The sequence below is a fragment of the Siphateles boraxobius genome, unplaced genomic scaffold (genome assembly GCF_051911475.1).
Source record: "Siphateles boraxobius isolate OS27281-9 unplaced genomic scaffold, OSU_SipBor_1 53, whole genome shotgun sequence".
NCBI classification, from domain to species: domain Eukaryota; kingdom Metazoa; phylum Chordata; class Actinopteri; order Cypriniformes; family Leuciscidae; genus Siphateles; species Siphateles boraxobius.
The window spans coordinates 390001-408535 of NW_027509175.1; the positions used below are offsets into that span (position 1 = coordinate 390001).

Below are 18535 nucleotides of genomic sequence, written 5' to 3' on the forward strand. Positions count from 1 at the left end.
CGGAATTATTACTTTTTTTTTAATTCTCCTTTTGTGGTCTATAAAAGAAAGAAGGGCATGCGTCATCAGAACAGCATCAGTCCGAGCAATGTATGACTTTATTTTCATTTTAGGATGAACTATCCCTTTAAGGTTATTGTAAGAACAAGGTTTTAATTAGTGTGCACTAAATTTAGTCATTATAAACAGAAACATGACCACTTTGAAAATAAGACTTATTGCTCTTGTAAAACCTCTCCTTCCAACCACATGCTGTGAATTAAATTGCCTTAAAAATTCAGATGAAAAAATCAACAATGCAACAAATAATACAAAACAAAATGTTATTAAAATGTGATTTGAATTTTGATACCATTTAAAAGTTTGGGGTTGGTAGGATTTTTGCTAACACTTTACAATTAGGTTTCATTTGTTAACATTAGTTAACTACATTAGTTAACATAAACTAACAACCCACAATACTTAATACTAATACATCTTTTAAAACCGAAGTTATATTTGTTAATATTTGATAATGTACTGTGAACTAAGATCAAAAATGAACAATTTGATTTTTACTCACTGACGTTAACAATGATTAATAAATGCTTTGAAAAATATATTGCTCATTGTTACTTCATGTTAACTAATGGATTTAATGTTAACAAATTAGTACTTATTGTAAAGTGTTATCAAACTGTCTTTTTATTGTATTTTAAAATGCAATTTATTCCTGTGATGGCAAAGTTGAATGTTCAGCAGTCATTACTCCAGTCTTCAGTGTCACATAAAACCATTAAAACATCATGAATTTACATGGACTAAAAAACAACAAGTGCAGAGATAAAACATCGTCTCCTCATTTCAGAAGACCACCACACGCCACTGCTCTTGGAGGACATGCTTGTTTGAATAGGACAGCATAATCCTTGACACTCGGGTGGACGAGAAGTAGAACTGACAGTCCTGTCAGCATGAGGACTGCCAGAGAATATGAGTGTGTGTGTGTGTGTGTGACTTGGGCTCAAACCTGACATCTGACAGGGGTGAAGCCTCAGCACCACTATGTGTATTTCTCTGTCTCCACCTTTCTTTCTGTTGTGTGAATGTGCGTGTGTGTATGTTTCAGAGTCTGTGGCACGGATCTGTCAGCTCGTGTCTTGCCAACTTTGCTCCGAACTTGCCTGACACGAGTGTGACACCACCTGTGGTGTTTTGTCATCCCTATTTGCTCTGGGGAGATGCTGAGCTTGTACGACAGGTACCGTCACACCGTCCGCAATCTGCGGCATAACACTCATGACATGACATGAGGTCGTATCGCACTGGCCGCAAACGATCCCATGAGAGCGTGTGGGTGTGAGGTTGTGATCTTACATTAAGAATAAGAGTGCATGAAAGTGTTTTATTGGAAAGTTCAAATGGTCGACACTTTGAGCTTTTGTTCCAACCCCAATTGACTACTTCAGTATCGTTTGAATGAGAAGTAAGTTTCATCATATGCATACAGACAGGAAAACTAAAAGGAGAATAGACCTGCAACAAAAAACAACAAAAAAAAGAGAGAGAGAGAGATGTCTGTGCATGTGTCATGAAGAAATGTGTTCACCCCAGCCATCTTTGTTGTCCTTACAGTAATGCAAGCAGACAAGCAATGCCAGGAGACAAAAAGAGAGAAGATAAGGACATGACTTAGCAGAAATTGAATGAATTGTTCTGGTCTTTTTGAAATATTACATGCTTGATAGCTTCCTTGAACAGTTTTTTATATAACAGTGGTTCTTGACTGGTTTTTGACTCAAAGAGCCCCTGCTGTTGAACATAAAATGGCTGATATTTGGTAAATTTTGCGGTAAATATGATTTTTTTTTTTTATTGATTTTATGCTTTTTTTTTGCATTTCAGTTTAGATTAGAATTAGATTATTTTAATAGGTTAAACATTTTTTATTTAAATATGTTTTAGTCAATCTGTGGCCACCTTAAAAATTTGCTAAGGCCCGCGGGTGGGCCCCGTCCCCTGATAGGAGACGGAGAATAGTCTCTTTTTGGCTTTTCAAACTTCATACTGTATGTTTCTGGCCTCAAAAACTGCTTAGTGCCTATTCTGGTAACTCACTGTGGATAATTTCCCATTATAATAGCTATCAGATACATGTAAACTCACCAGCTGCATTACATAGTTGATTGATTTTCAACTTTATTTTGATGTCTTACAGGGTAATTCGCAACTGGCAAGATGAGGGTTTAATAAAAGTTGGCGGTCTACACAGTATATATATCTTTTTTAAATCTGTGCTACATGAGTAGAAGAGGAAACAGAGAAAAGGGCTGTGTTGAAATTTCAATGCCCATAATGCACTTGCCATAAGTGGGGATACAAAAATGAGGAAATGCGTTCTGTAGTTTTCAGCCCTGAAGCTGTCAAAAGTCCGTCAGATGATGCGTTCTCTTACGAGAGGTTCTCTCGTATTGCGTAAGTTTAGCTTACGCTACGGGAAAGATTCATCTTCTCGAGATACTGAAGCCAAAAAATTATCTTTAATTTTGTATTCATTGTCAACGCAGTGCAGCAGCTAGCAGACCTAGAGCAGGCCATCTCGCGTGCTCATTGGCTGCCCTGCGGGCAACTGCTGCAGCCTGCCAGTGAGCCCGGCGTGACGTCACGCCCAATGAAGGGCGCCCGCGCCTTCATAGCGTCACAGCCCGCCAGAATGGGCGTGGCTTAGCGTATAAAAGTAGGGGCTGTAGGCTGACTTCCCTGATTTTTCGTCTCTTCAGCGAGCTCTTCGCATCCCTGGATCTGAGAGAAGCCACCGCCGCCGTCGAACAGCGAACAGCCAGCTTAGGACAGCGCTGAGGAAGCCGGCCGTCTTCGCCACCTTCAGCCATCCGTGCGAGCTACGCTATCCGGCAACGTATCCTTTTTGCCTGCTATATATATATTCTAAAAGAGCAGCGAGCGTCTTTTTAAAGATGCCTCGCACTTCCTGCGGCTCGTGTAGAGCCCTGCTCAGCGCCGGAGACCGCCACCTTATCTGCGCTCTCTGCCTGGGCCTGGAACCCGCAGAGCTCGCCCTCATGTCCGGGGGCTGCGAGCTCTGTGAGGAGCTTCCGCTGTCGACCCTGCGGGCTCGACTCGAGGCCTTCAACACCGCAGCGGTCACTCCGCCCTCTGTGGGACCGCGCAGGAAGAAGCGCCGTTCCCTGAGACAACCGGAACCTGTGGCCACAGCGACGCGCTCACCGGAGAACCTCCCTCGAGCCTCGCTTTCGCCTTCCCCACCTCTCCTCACCGACGCGCAGCTGCCGCTTACGAGCCTCACTGCCGTTGCATCGGAGGATGAGGCCGAGGAACACGCCACGAAAGACTGCTGCTCCATCCTGGCATCGGACAGCGAGTAATGGTCGCTTCATTCCGCCACCTCATCGATCCAGGAATCTACCCGTACCCGCGCTGGAGCTGATGCGGAACTGATGCGCCTGCTGACACAGGCTGTTGACCGTCTCGGCTCGAGTGGTCGCTGCCAAAGGAACCCGCGCCGAACAGGCTCGACGGTTGTTTTCTTCAGAGTCGCCGCAGCGCAGCTTCAGCAACTAGGCCCGCTCCATTCCTGCCGGAACTTCATTCGGAGCTGACGAAGTCGTGGAATACACCATTTTCCTTGAGACTTCAGTCACAGGCCTCCGCGTCGCTCTTCCAAGTGGACGGCGCCGCCGAGAAAGGGTACACGGCTATTCCCCCTGTGGAAGAGGCGGTCGCAGCGCAGCTTTGCCCGCCCTCTGCGAGATGGCGGTCACGGTCAGCCCTCCCGTCTAAAGCCTGCAGAGCCACGTCCGCCTTGGTCGGCCGCGCTTATGCCGCCTCCGGCCAGGCCGCATCTGCTCTACACTCAATCTACACTCAATGGCTGTGCTACAGATCCTGCAAGCCGACCTCCTCCGTGAATGGGATGAGAAGGGCCGGGATCCAGCTGCGGTTACGGACCTGAGAAGTGCGACGGATCTCTCTCTCCGCGCCACCAAAGCCGCAGCCCAAGCCATCGGACAAGCCACAGCCGTAACTGTGACAGAGAGGCACCTCTGGTTAACGCTCGCGGATATGAGGGAAACTGAGCGAGCCACCTTCCTGAACGCGCCGCTCTCCCCCACTGGTCTCTTCGGCCCAGCGGTGAACAGGATCGTTGACCACTTCTCTGAGGTGCAGAAGACCACGCAGGCCATGAACCTCTTCCTGCCGCGACGCTCGAGTTCCGCCACAGGCCATTCTCGCGAGAGACAAAGCCAGCCTCCTCTGCGAACCAGCACCCAGCGTTCAGCACAGCCTCAGCCTCAGCCTTCGCATAAACCGCATTCGTCCCGTGTCTCCTTTCCATCTGTCGTTGATTATAGCAACGTTGTGGGGGCACAGGATATGGGTTATGGGAAGATGCCTAGAGTAGAAGAGATGTTAGCCGGATTCCTCTCTCCTGAGGCGGCATCTTCCCTTAAAACCCCGCCGCTGCCTAGTAAGCCCTGCAGAGATACATCTGCTTTAATAGACAGGGCTTACATGGCGGCAGGTCGGGCTGGTTCATGTCTGCACTCTATGGCTATCTTGCAGGCAAACCAGGCCGACCTTCTGAAAGATTTGGACGAGGGGGAGGGGCCAACTCCTGAAGATATAGCGGAGTTGCGCAAGGCCACAGATTTGTCTCTCCGGGCCACTAAAGAGACGGCCCGCGCCATTGGCCGCTCTATGGCAGCTATGGTGGCCACGGAGAGGCATCTGTGGCTGAATTTGTCAGGTTTAAAAGAAAGAGATACATCTGTTTTGCTGGATGCGCCACTTTCGCCTTCTGGCCTGTTCGGCGACGCAGTTACATCGGTCGTCGACAGGTTTCAGGAGGCGAAGAAGCAATCTGCGGCGTTCCAGCAGTTCCTCCCCCGTAAATCCAAGTCCAAATCGAGTAGGGTGGGGCAAGAACATCAGCCCCAGCCATCAACCAGTTCCTCACACCGTGCCGAGCAAAGGGAGAGCGTTTCCTCTAGAGCCCCTCCTCCGGGAGCTTGGCAACGGAGGAAACGCTCCCAGCAGAAGCCCCCCAGCCAGAAGGGTGATTTGAGGGATGTCCTTCAGGCTAGGAGGGCTTCAGGAAAGAGGTCCTCTGAGGGCTGGTGGGACCTCTGAGGGCTGTCCCCTCCGTTGCAGAACAACCGAGGTTGTTCTCACAGCGGAGCCCTCAAGGAAACGATCTGAGTTGCCCGCCGTTGGTGACGCTTCGGGCCGCATCATCTTCCAGCGAACGCACCGTGCGTCGTTTTTCTCAAAAAATAAAAAACGAGCATCAGTTATGATCACGAAATCCTTATCGACTACAGCCTGCCGGTCTTCCGCTTCAGGGGGTCGTGAAGGATGCTCGAAAAAGACCAGAGGCCAGTCTCGAGAGGCTGGTTCCCTTAGTAGATTTTGTAGAGGCATGGTATCATCTTCCCAACATATCTGCATGGGTCCTGCATATAATAAAGTCAGGGTACAGACTGCAGTTCGGGCACCGACCCCCCAAATTTTCTGGGGTGGTGCAGACTACAGGGGTTCCAGAGCAGGCTCAGGTGATGGAACAAGAAGTGCAATCTCTGCTGCTAAAGGAGGCAATAGAACGTGTTCCTCATTCAGACAGGGAGTCCGGATTTTACAGCTGGTACTTTATAGTTTCAAAGAAGGATGGGGGGTTGAGGCCAATTCTAGATCCCAGGGTTTTGAACCGGTCTCTGAGGAAGTTCAGGTTCAAAATGCTCACTATTCCTGTCATCGTGAGTCAAATCAGATCCGAGGACTGGTTTGTCACGATAGATCTAAAAGACGCCTATTTTCACGTATCCATCCTTCCATGTCACAGGAGGTTCCTGAGGTTCGGTTTCGGGGGCGAAGCTTACCAATATCGGGTTCTTCCGTTCGGCCTAGCACTCTCTCCCCGCAGATTCACCAAATGTATGGATGCAGCACTTGCTCCACTAAGACTTCAGGGCATCCGCATACTGAATTATATCGACTACTGGCTCTTTATGGCCCAGTCTCGAGGAATGGCAGTTCGGCATCGAGATGTCGTCCTTGGCCACATTCATAAATTGGGGTTGAGACTCAACACAAAGAAGAGTGTGTTAGAACCGTCCCAGTCCACAACGTTTCTGGGCGTTGTGTGGAACTCGACTACGATGCAGGCACGCATGTCTCCGGCGCGTATCGAGTCCATTCTGGCGATGGTGTCCAAGTTAAAGCTAGGCCAGGCCACCACTGTAAAGCAATTTCAAAGACTGCTGGGCCTCATGGCAGCGGCATCCAACATTATACATTTGGGCCTTCTACACATGAGACCCCTTCAGTGGTGGCTGAAAGCCAAGGGGTTTTCCCCCAAGGGGAATCCATTTCGTATAATCAGAGTAACGCGCAGATGCCTTCGTTCTCTAATAATATGGAAGAAACCTTGGTTCCTGTCCCAAGGGCCAGTGTTAGGAGCGTCATGTCGCCGGAAAACCGTCTCGACAGACGCCTCCCTCACTGGTTGGGGCGCGGTCATGGACGGCAGCTTTGCCAGGAGTCTGTGGCAGGACCATCATCATTTTTGGCACATAAATTGTCTAGAGATGTTGGCTGTGTTCAGGGCTCTGAGGAGCTTCCTTCCAGACATCAAGGGTTACCATGTCCTAGTACGATCGGACAATACATCAGTGGTAGCTTATCTGAATGGACAAGGGGGACTCAGATCGCGCCCTCTGTGCAGACTGGCGCATCAGGTTATTCTTTGGTCCCAAGGGAAAATACTGTCTATCAGAGCTATGTATATTCCGGGGGTTCAGAATCAGGGAGCAGACATGCTGTCAAGGCAGGGGCTGAGGCCCGGGGAATGGAGAGGTTTGGACCCATGGAAGTGGATCTATTCGCGTCTCGAGAGACGTCCCACTGCCCACTTTGGTTCTCCCTCTCACATCCAGCCCCACTGGGGTTGGATGCCATGGTACAGACCTGGCCGAGGCTTCGCCTGTACGCATTTCCGCCGATCGCTCTGCTTCCGGCAGTCCTGGAGAGGGTCCGTCAGGAGGGCATCAGTCTACTTGTATGGTTTTCAGACATAATTTCACTCCTGATAGCTCAGCCATGGCAGATTCCTCTGAGGAGGGATCTATTGTCTCAGGCGGAGGGCACAATCTTCCACCCTCACCCAGAGCTGTGGAAACTGTGGGCCTGGCTTCTGAGGGGGTTCAGTACCTAAATGCTGGTCTATCTATGGTGGTTGAAACCATACTTAGCTCTAGGGCTCCGTCTACTAGGAGATTATATGGCCTCAAGTGGAATGTTTTTGTCACTTGGTGTAGGGAACATAATTTAGACCCAGTTAACTGCCCGGTGGCTTCAGTTCTGGAGTTTCTTCAAGATCGTTTCTCTGTGGGTCTCTCCCCTTCCACGCTTAAGGTATATGTGGCTGCTATTGCAGCTTTCCACGCGCCATTAAGTGATGGGCCTCTGGGGAGGCACCAACTGGTCATTCATTTTCTCCGTGGTACTTGGAGGATGAGACCGACAACAAGGTCCAGGGTTCCGGCCTGGGACCTGGCAGTGGTTCTGGAAGGGTTATCCCTGGCCCCCTTCGAACCTCTTCAGTCGGCTTCGCCTAAAGATCTTACTTACAAATTGGTCTTTCTCTTAGCCATAACCTCTCTTAAGAGGGTGGGAGATCTCCAAGCCCTGGCAGTGACACCAACTTGCTTGGAGTTTTCCCCTGGCAAGGTTAAGGCCTTTTCTACCCGAGACCGGGCTATGTGCCTAAAGTGCCTGCTAATACGGCTAGGTCTACAACCCTTCAGGTGTTCCATCCTCCACCTCATGTGTCGGCAGAAGAAGAGAAGCTTCTTTTGCACTGCCCCGTCAGAGCTTTGAGTATTTACCTCTAGAGGTCCTCTTCTTGGAGGAGGTCGGACCAACTGTTAGTGTGTTTTGGTTCACGTAGGAGAGGGCTCCCGGCATCCAAGCAAACTATTAGTAACTGGATTGTGCAGGCTACTGCCTTGGCTTTTGAGGTCAATTTGCCTTCACCTCTGGCCATAAGGGCTCATTCGACTAGAGGCATGGCGTCCTCTAGGGCCCTCCTCTCGGGAGTTCCCCTCCAGGAGATCTGGGAGGCAGCCGGTTGGGCTACGCCGCACACTTTCTTTAGGTTCTATAGTCTACACGTCCCTAGTACGCCTGGCGCACATGTGCTCTCGTCCTAGCTGAGTGCCTGAATTAGTTTCACTCCAGGGCAGGCCTATTTCGGTGCGTGGCCTAGTGGGCATTCGTTCCCCAAAGAGTCGTTTTCAACGACGCAGTGCGAGTTCCCTCGAAAGGGAACGTCTCGGGTTATGACTATAACCCTTGTTCCATGAGAAGGGAACGAGACACTGCGTCGTCCTGCCACGCCCCTTAGGGCCTGAGAGCTTCTTGCTTCATCGCTAGGCTAGTGTGTGTCTGTGCCGGCGTTGCTTTTATACATCCGGTTATGCCGTCACATGTTACGTCATGACGCAACACCAATCAGGATTGGAATAGTTTCATTCATACTTCAGAGACGCACGCTAAGGGAGCGTCCCCAAATAGTCGTTTTCAACGACGCATTGTCTCTTTCCCTTCTCAGGGAACAAGGGTTATAGTCATAACCCGAGACGTTTTTAATACAAAAAAAGTCAACCTTCAAATAATTATGTTCAGTTATGCTCTCAATACTTGGTCAGGAATCCATTTGCAGAAATGACTGCTTCAATGCGGCGTGGCATGGAGGCAATCAGCCTGTGGCACTGCTGAGGTGTTATGGAGGCCAAGGATGCTTCGAAGGCGGCCTTAAGCTCATCCAGAGTGTTGGGTCTTGCGTCTTTCAACTTTCTCTTCACAATATCCCACAGATTCTCTATGGGGTTCAGGTCAGCAGAGTTGGCAGGCCAATTGAGCACAGTAATACCATGGTCAGTAAACCATTTACCAGTGGTTTTGGCACTGTGAGCAGGTGCCAGGTCGTGCTGAAAAATGAAATCTTCATCTCCATACAGCTTTTCAGCAGATGGAAGCATGAAGTGCTCCAAAATCTCATGATAGCTAGCTGCATTGACCAAGTACTCCTCGCTGCAGACTGTAGCGCGGTGACGTCACGTATACAATACGTCACGTACGTACGTCACGTATGTGTTACCACGCATGCGCCATATCGCGGTGACAGCGCATGCGCGGTTACGTCACGTGTTTTGACGTCCCGCGAAACGCATGCGCAAATTTGACATACTATTTTTTTTTAAATGTTAATGTATTAAAAAAAACTCTAAAGTAATAATGAAAGAAGCAAAAAGGAGTACAGTGCACATCCATAGTTTTAACTATGCCTGATTTAAGGTAAACTTTCAGAGTATATATTGTGTAATATCTGTGTAATATTTTATTTAAAGTTTATTTTCACATTCTGTTGCACTTCACTTTGTAAATTACAAAACTACTGTAAACATTGATGGCACCTTATATATTATTTTAATCATTCCCCTTTAATAGTTAATAATTTTTTATTTTTTTGTGCATTATATAGGCTATCATAAAACATTTATTCCAATAAAGTAGTTTGAAGTTAAACCAACTACATAGCGTACATTGTCAATCTCTGTATCCAATATTATTCATGCCAACTCAAAAAACCAAACTCATAACAGTGATAACTTTTATTTCAAAACAAGTGTACAAATACAGATAATTACATACATCTGTACACAGACAGACACACTCACAAGCACAGAGACAGACACACACACACACACAAGCACAAAGACAGACACGAGCACAGAGACACACACACAGAGACAGACAGACAGACAGACACACGCACAGAGACAGACACACACACACACAAGCACAAAGACAGACACGAGCACAGAGACACACACACAGAGACAGACAGACAGACAGACACACACACACAAACACACACACACACACACACACACACACACACACACACACACACACACACACACACACACACACACACACAGACACAGAGACACACACACACACACACACACACACACACACACACACACACACACACACACACACACACACACACACACACACACACACACACACACACACACACACACACACACACACACACACACACACACACACACACACACCTACTCAGCTTGAAATTCCCCTCCATCATTGAAAAAACAATCAACTGAGCAATAGCCCTCCACATTCTTATCAGAATAAAATCCACGCAGGACTCCCCTTCTGCCATTACCCACATACCCAGGTGGGCAGTCCTTGTATTGTGCATCGCAGTGCAATCACAGACTTAACGAGTACGGCACCCGGAACTCTTGCTTGTATTGTATGGAAAATGCACTCCAGTTCACAACACCTAATTTAGATAAAATACAGAACAAACAATATTGAATCATTTTAAAGAAAGGCATTAACATAGTACAGAGTCATACAAGGTTTTTATTTTTTATTTTTTATATTTAAACAAAGTTATTGGCTTCGTCTGTAAATTACCTAAGAGACATTTCTTAACAACATAAACTAGTAAAAAAATAGTTTGTCAAAACAAACTTTAGGTTGGCTTGAGAACGCCTATCCTGAAAGTTTGAAATACCGGTAGTTTTAAAAGCTTGAAGTTTTGAAGGCAATACAGTCTATCAGACACAGACAGAGAGACAGATAGACATGACAGATAGGCAGATAGAGATAGATCGATAGAGAGACAGATTGATAGATCGCACAGACAGATAGAAATAGATGGACGGAAAGACAGACTTTCTCAAGTACCTTTTGCACTACTCACAACTTAGATTTAAAGAACTTACTGTCAAGCCATACAAAGTGGACCACTTCTCTGAATTTGGGCTTGCTGACAATGTCCTTGAAAACCTTGCACGTCATTGAAAGTCTCCAGAAAGCCACATCGCCGTCGTCTGTGACAACTCCCATCAGGATCCGCCAGAGGATGTCAGATGGCATCTGTCCAAAGTAGCCAACAAACAGTCCAAAATGTAACTTTACATACGACTTATTAAAAAGGGTAACTGATAGATTGACAGGAGTTTATGATGTGCTTACCTTGGTCAAGTAATCAACAGGCAGGGGGGTTTCCATCACCTCTAAATTGGAGAGTAAGAATAAGAGTAGCATCATTTTAAAACCCTGTTATTTGTACTGTTCAAGAATTAAAGTGGGAACCAATACCTGCTCTCTCTACTCTCCTCTTTTTCCGGAGTTCTTTTCTTGCAGTGTCTGATCTTCAAATGTTTAAAATATAAAGTCTCATGAATTAAGTTTGTTCTTAATGACATCCCCAAGACCAGGATTGAAATCCACTTGTTAAGATTGATACATGTAAATAATTTATTAGCAATCTATAAACACTTATTTATTTTAAACTGCTACATTTATGTTCACAGATATGTTGGCAACATTTTACATACAGTATAACTTGATCTAACTTACTTCAAAGGATAGTTACTCAGCAGAAACATGCACCACCATCTTCTTATTGTTAGCATGTCACTCTGTAAAAAAGAGCACTGATTAGCAATTGCTAACTAAGGATTTCAAAAAAATTAAATAAAATAAAGGCTTACTTCATTGAAATCAAAACGCCCCTCCATTACAATGTAGAGAGCATACTACAATATGAATTAAAGCACATCAGATCAGACATTAAAGAAATGTAAAACAGTATACTAAAATGTGTGTTAATACAATCAACAAAAAACTAAATGAAAAATCTTTCAGATGTAGGGCATTTATTATACTTTCTGGTATGACTTGAGTTACAATGACTTACCATCAACACAAACACTCCACAGTTATTGGAATTTTGTTGTCTGGGAATGTCCTGAAAATGAAATAATAATAATAATAATAATGATGAAGTTAATACATCAAAAGCTGGCAGGCCTGTAATGCTTAGAATGGTTGCTGGCTGCTTACTGTAATGTCGTCACAGCTGTACTCCCTCCATGGCCCAGGATTTACATGTTCTGCTAGTTGTCTGCGAAGTGTAATAAAACAAAGAAAGAAAGTTAAGACAAACTTATATGGGTGCTTGACAAAGCTAGACCTGAAAGTGTAAAACAATTTTGAAAGCTCTGATATTCTTACAGGGCCTAAAGCCAGACAGAACATTGAATACACACACAAAATATCTGAATGAATCCATCAAGCAAGAAAATGGAACCTAAAAGCAACACAAAATGGGGATATGGTTTAAAACAGAACTACCATAACCCCGAACTCATGAACTCTGAACATTCATTCGGTAGACCTGTAACTGTTCATGAAACGGCAATCACTGAAGCCACGTCCGTAGAGTGAATCAAGCCAAAAGATCTCCCTCTTTTTTGGCTTCATGATCTAAAACAGTGTAACTTTTACATAAACTGTCAAGTGCTAACACTTTGCTTTACATTTTCAATGTATGAAATAACTAAGCAGAATTTTCTGATTATTTGAACATTAAAAATAATTATTTTGAGACCTACACAGATCATCCAATGATTTCCAGTCCAGGAAGGCAGCAGAATGAAGTCATGCCTTGCTAGATTTTCCTTAATAAAACAACACAAAATTAGATATAACATTTAGAATTTAATTATTTTTAAAATGGCTTCATACTGCCTCAGTTACAAAACCTTACAATGATACTCACAGGAACATTAGACATTGGGTCAGCACACAAGGGTGGCAACCAAGTCACGGTCGCATACGAAGTAAAGACATGGACCATTATGCCCTGTTAAGTAAAAGTGCAACAATTAAAAAAGGAACCACATTCCCATTTTACACACATTATGCATACAGAATATTTGATCAAAGTAATTATTTGCATTACCTGAAGGTCAGCAATATCCTTCAAAACTGAAAGACAGGCATTCAAAATCTGTTAACGTTAAAAGAAATGCATTTAAAATCTGTTAACATTCAGGGACATATTTATTAGACCCCATACTACTGTACTGTACTGTATGGGTTAAATGTTAAAATACAGTATGTTTGCTGCTTCTCACTGTTGCTTCAACACAACGAAGGTATCCTAAAGCAAGGAAATCCTTCCTTGTGAGGACTGTGTTTCCAACAGAAGCCAAAAACTCCCTTGATGGTCTCGTCTCCATCAAGGCATAGTTTAGCTATAAAAAGGAAAGTGAAGAACACAATATGTATCTCTTTTTTGTTGTTGTCTTAAAACAATAATAGAAACCTAACAGTAATAAAAAAAAACTAACTAACCTGGTTCAGCTGGACTGTACTGGGTGACTGTTTCCAGCATACCTTGTTTGGTTGCACATGTCGCAAATCAGCAATACCCACCGTGGAACACTTAAGGACTGAGGAGCACATAAAAGTGGGAATAAATGGATTAAAAAAATATCTGGTTTAACATCAAATTACAATTTATTTTTAAAAAATACATGCTTACATTGGTCGTCTTTTTGTGTTTTGTCTCCTGAGGGTTTCTCATCAATTTGAACAGGTTCTGGAGGTGTGCCTTTAGAAAGAGTGAAAGTTGATGCATTATATACTTTTATATAAGGATTGAGGAGCACATAAAAGTGGGAATAAATTGATAAAAAAAAAACATCTGGTTTAACATAAAAAAATAATAAAGTACATGCTTACATTGGTCGTCTCTTTGTGTTTTGTCTCCAGAGGGTTTCTCGTCAATTTGAACAGGTTCTGGAGGTGTGCCTTTAAAAGATGGAATAAAAGTTGATGCATTATATATGAAGTAATGCTCTAACACAAAACATAGTAATAAGAGAAATCTTACCTACAATAACCTGACCATTATCATTCAAGGTCAGCTGATCATTTGGTGACACAATTTTTCTGAGGTTTTCTTTCACACTTTCATTTTGTGATTTGTTGTAGAGGTGGATTATGTTGCGCATTAAGAAAACATTTGCTGAAGGTGTGAGCATGTTCATGAAGTAATTATTCTTCCGCATGCCAGCAAAGAGTTGTTCAGCAGTTTGGGTATTTAACCATCCACTTAGTTCTGGGACTAAGTCAACTCTTCTGAGGACATCTTTTGGGTCTTTTGTGTTACACTCGTGAAAGCGGTCGTACAGAACATAATGCTCAGAAGACCCAGTTAAAGGATGGCAGGTGGGATCCTTTTCCACCTGTTTGACTTTTAACCAGGGCAAATTCACTGTCAACTTGCTATCTTTAGCCAGCTGAATATTTTCAGCGCTTGGCTCTGCAAGTCTGCCTTCATGAGGGCTAAAAGGTAAAGTCTCTGGGTCCCGGAGGTTAGTGTGTGTTGCTAGTCCTCTTGCAAAATCATATATCGACACATTAGGTAAGTGCTTCCATGACAAGAGCAAATCAGCAAAGTCTCTTGGAGACTCTGCTCTAATGTTAAATTTAATTGAGTAAACTACTCCACAGGGACAAGTAATTACTGCCCATCCACCTAAAAAAAGAAATAATTAGTATAATGTTCAATTAAGTGTTAGGTAGTTGAAACTTTAACTTTTAGAAATATAACTGTTGTTTGAAATGTTTCATGTTGTAAAGGCTTGTATCAAGCATACTGGACCCTTTATTGCTATCCATCTTTTGTAATGAATACAACATTAAATCAATGATACATAATAATATATATAATAATATAACTTACCAGAAGCACCCCATATTTGTTGGAACACTTTGTCATATGAGGAGCGGTTTTGCATCTCATCTCTTAACCTTAACACAAGGTCCATCTTAGATCCTTTCGACTCCAAACCACACTCTTTGCAGAGTTTCCGTATGGCTTCAACCTACACCATCATTGACATAAATAAAGAGCATCGACTACTACTTTATTAAACAGTATTATCTAGGATCTCACCTTCATCTTGAAGAGCTCATCTCCAAGTCGTTCTTCAGTTATATGAAGATCAAGCATGTCACACGGCTTGGTTTTCTGAATTTTTGCAAATTCAGTGTTCAACACCATTTCAGATTTCCTTGTGTTGACACCAATCCATGGAGCCCAACAATCGTAACTTGGAGGAACTACGAAGGGGTTTTTCCTGCCACCTTGCATTTATAAAGTGTCTCCATATTAACAACCACATTGTGCAGCACACAAGTTAACAAGCAACACTATTAATAACAAAAACAATGAATCCACCATAATAATAATGAAAATAACAACTTACTTTGAAGAAATCCCCGTCCAACCATCTCTTGTGTCACTAGCTCCCAGAAGGACACACTGTTGGTGTCTCCCTCAAAGTCATCAGGGGGAGATTTTATTTCACTGACTGAAAAGACACAAATGGAATTCATGAGAAAAACTAGCATAAAGATATAATTTCTAGGTGATGTACAGTGAAGTAACTTACAAGGCACACTGAATACTCCTTTTTTGTGGAGGTCCATGATTACCACTTTAGGGTAGTATCCACAGTTGATGCAGGAGTACATGTAATCATGGTTTGTCAGTGCTTCAAAGTGAATGTAAGCATGAAGCACAGTGTCATGGCTGGGAAATTTGGCATTTTCAGTGGCTTCAAGCAGGCTCAGGATTCTGCTAACAGCAGTGTGATTCTACAAGAACAAATCCAACATTTTAAAGGCAAATTGGAATCTTAAGCTTAAAGGATTTCAAATGCAATACATTTAATGTTTCTAATTTCAATAATTTATTTCAGCAGCATTATCAGTACTATAATGGGTAACATACCTGAATAGCATTACGAAGAATCATGCATAAATGCAAAGAAATCAGCAGGTGGTCATTAAAATGATGGATCCCATCTGTGAACTCTTGATAACGAAACATCATTCTGCAATTGATGCAGACTTTGTAGTAGGTGGAAATCCCTTAAAAGAGAGGGTTTTGCTTTTCAAACTGCAGTTACTACCAACATTGTTATTTAAAAAAAAAAAGATTTTACTTACATTCCACAACTCCTGTGAAGGTCAAAATCTTCGCTCTGGATGTTATGAGAATCGGCTCGCTTAGCAACTGATTCCCCTTGCATTGTGAGCAGAAAGTCTCCTGTGGAATTAGGCTGCGTGGGAATTCACACTTAGGTTGAAGGCCATTGATCAGTTCCTTTGGAAGGTCTGCAGGAAGTCTTTTTTCTTTTAATAAATAAAACACCATTTTCTTTAAGCTTGCATCATTTGGTGGGTATTGTTGATCTTGTACATCTTCTGTTTGGTGCTGACAGCTCGGGACAGGATCAGTTCTTTCTGTGGTCCTTACTTTTCTAAAAAGGGACTTCTGAGTTTGAAATAAGTGCCACTTAGCAATTGATTTGTGCACACATGACTGTTTTGTCTTGTTACATGGGCAACTCCATGTGATTTTTTTGGAGTCAAACACAACAATCACTCTTCCAAGCCGGCTATAATAGGATGTTTTTGGTTCATACACTGAAATATATTTCTTTGAAGAGGGTCCAGCAATTGTCACCTCCACTGAGAGTGGCACACCTATAATACTTGCTGCCTTCTGCCTTTCAATACACTTCTTCTTTCTGTCTTCACCAAACCACTTTTGTTGCACCATCGCCATCAGTTCTTCTTCATTTAGAGTGATAGTGTCATCAGTGCTCCGAGGACAGAAAGCCAAGGATTTTATATGGTTGCATTCAAATGCCTTCAAACCACTTCGAAATGCAAAGTCAGTGTTTGTGTTACACTGGTCTACCTCACACATGATTCTGTGGTTTGCCCCCCATGCCCTCTTCTGCACATGTATTGGCAGTGAAGGACCAAAGAAAGATTTTTGAACAGCAAAAATACCATTCTCATTGTCAATGCACTGGCTAAGGAAGTGTCGTTCATTTGTAATTGTTTGTTTCACATCTGTATGTTTTCTTTGAATGTGGAGGCGTAGGTTCTTCTTGTTAAGTTCAATTCCACAGTGAATACATTTCACTCTGATTCTTTTTGAACCACTTGGGACATGATCTTTAGGAGACACAGACGTGTGTGGTCCACTTGGTAAAGGCTGAGGTTGCAGTTGAAGAAGGGATGCTGTCTGAGCAGACCCTGAGGGTTGAGGTGTATGAATACTCAGAGAAGATGGAAGTGATGGTACCTTAAATACTTGAGGTTGAGACAGTGGAGTAAAGGGTGTAGGAGACACAGACGTGTGTGGTCCACTTGGTAAAGGCTGAGGTTGCAGTTGAAGAAGGGATGCTGTCTGAGCAGACCCTGAGGGTTGAGGTGTATGAATACTCAGAGAAGATGGAAGTGATGGTACCTTAAATACTTGAGGTTGAGACAGTGGAGTAAAGGGTGTAGGAGACACAGACGTGTGTGGTCCACTTGGTAAAGGCTGAGGTTGCAGTTGAAGTAGGGATGCTGTCTGAGCAGACCCTGAGGGTTGAGGTGCATTACCAATCAGAACCGTTGGTGCTGCCGTTTTTTGCAGAGATTGAATCTTTTGTTTGCAATTTGAGAGGTGAATTTCTAATTGTGCTTTACGTAAAACAGTGGTGGAACAGTATAAGCAATGAAAATGTGAATTATCTCTGCATCTTAGGTTGCACCTGATGATAATGAAATCTGAAAATGTAAGCAAAACCATTGTAAGATGCAAATATAATAACCAAATAATATGTTGTATGGATGTTAAAGAACTTCACAAACCATCTTCCCGTATAGCTGTCTGCAGATGATGCTCCACATGTTTGACAACACTGTTAAAATCCTTTGGTTTGTAAACCCAGGTCTCACAGAATGGACAGTGATATTTGTCGCAACATGAGGTGCATTGATTTATTTTAATGCTTTCACCTTTTTTAAGGACACTAACATGCATCTAGAAAAGAACATCAACAATCAATTTAAGGTTTGCCTCGATATCTGAGATTACAGGGTTTCTGCCAGTCACATGGGTCAATTTAAGATTTCCTTTAATACCTTTTTAAGAGTAAAGAAAATGTATTGAATAAATCTAAGGGAACTCAATACATTATTATGCTATCTAAATGATAAAAACAACTAAGGAGAATCACAAAGAATTTTATTTTAGCAAAATACAATGTTCAATAACTAACTTACAGTATATTCACTACATTCAGGAATGTAACTTTTACAGTACGATCTGATACTGAACAACAATTATTTTGCAATGGATGCAACAATCAACTACATGAATTAATTAATTTAAGTCTTTCTGCTCTATTTGAAAACATCTTTCAAGGCTTAATTTGTTTAAAGGCGAATTAAGACTTCTACATATCATTTTAAGACTCGCTGAAACCCGGTCATTTTGATAATATAACATCATAAAACATATCATAACTTATTATTTTTAAATCTAAAACATTTATGACGCGCTCTATGGCATCTCACAATTAAAAGCCGTTAACACAAAAGCACAATTGTTAAAACAGCATAAATAATGCTTATTGACTTACTGCTATCGAATCCATCGCCGGAATTGATTGCAATGAATTGCGCGTGCGCACTTGCGTATACTTTGCGCATGCGTGGTAACACATACGTGACGTACATACATGACGTACCTACGTGACGTCACCGCGCT

General features: G+C 43.3%; 2 protein-coding genes across 2 annotated transcripts in view; one reads left to right on the forward strand and one right to left on the reverse strand.

Moving 5' to 3' along the window:
• mtnr1aa (melatonin receptor 1A a) overlaps positions 1-18535 on the forward strand; it is a 96922-nt gene that overhangs the window by 36663 nt on the left and 41724 nt on the right. The gene's annotated exons all lie outside the window — the stretch shown is intronic.
• Positions 12135-17407, reverse strand: LOC143713981 (uncharacterized; the record flags this gene model as incomplete). The annotated part of the gene is made up of 12 exons (XM_077204904.1): positions 12135-12143; positions 13044-13163; positions 13264-13361; positions 13454-13522; positions 13654-13722; positions 13805-14452; positions 14660-14801; positions 14873-15063; positions 15186-15290; positions 15372-15576; positions 15713-15852; positions 15931-17407. Coding segments are annotated over 12 exons (3273 nt in total), but the record flags the coding sequence as incomplete, so codon positions are not given.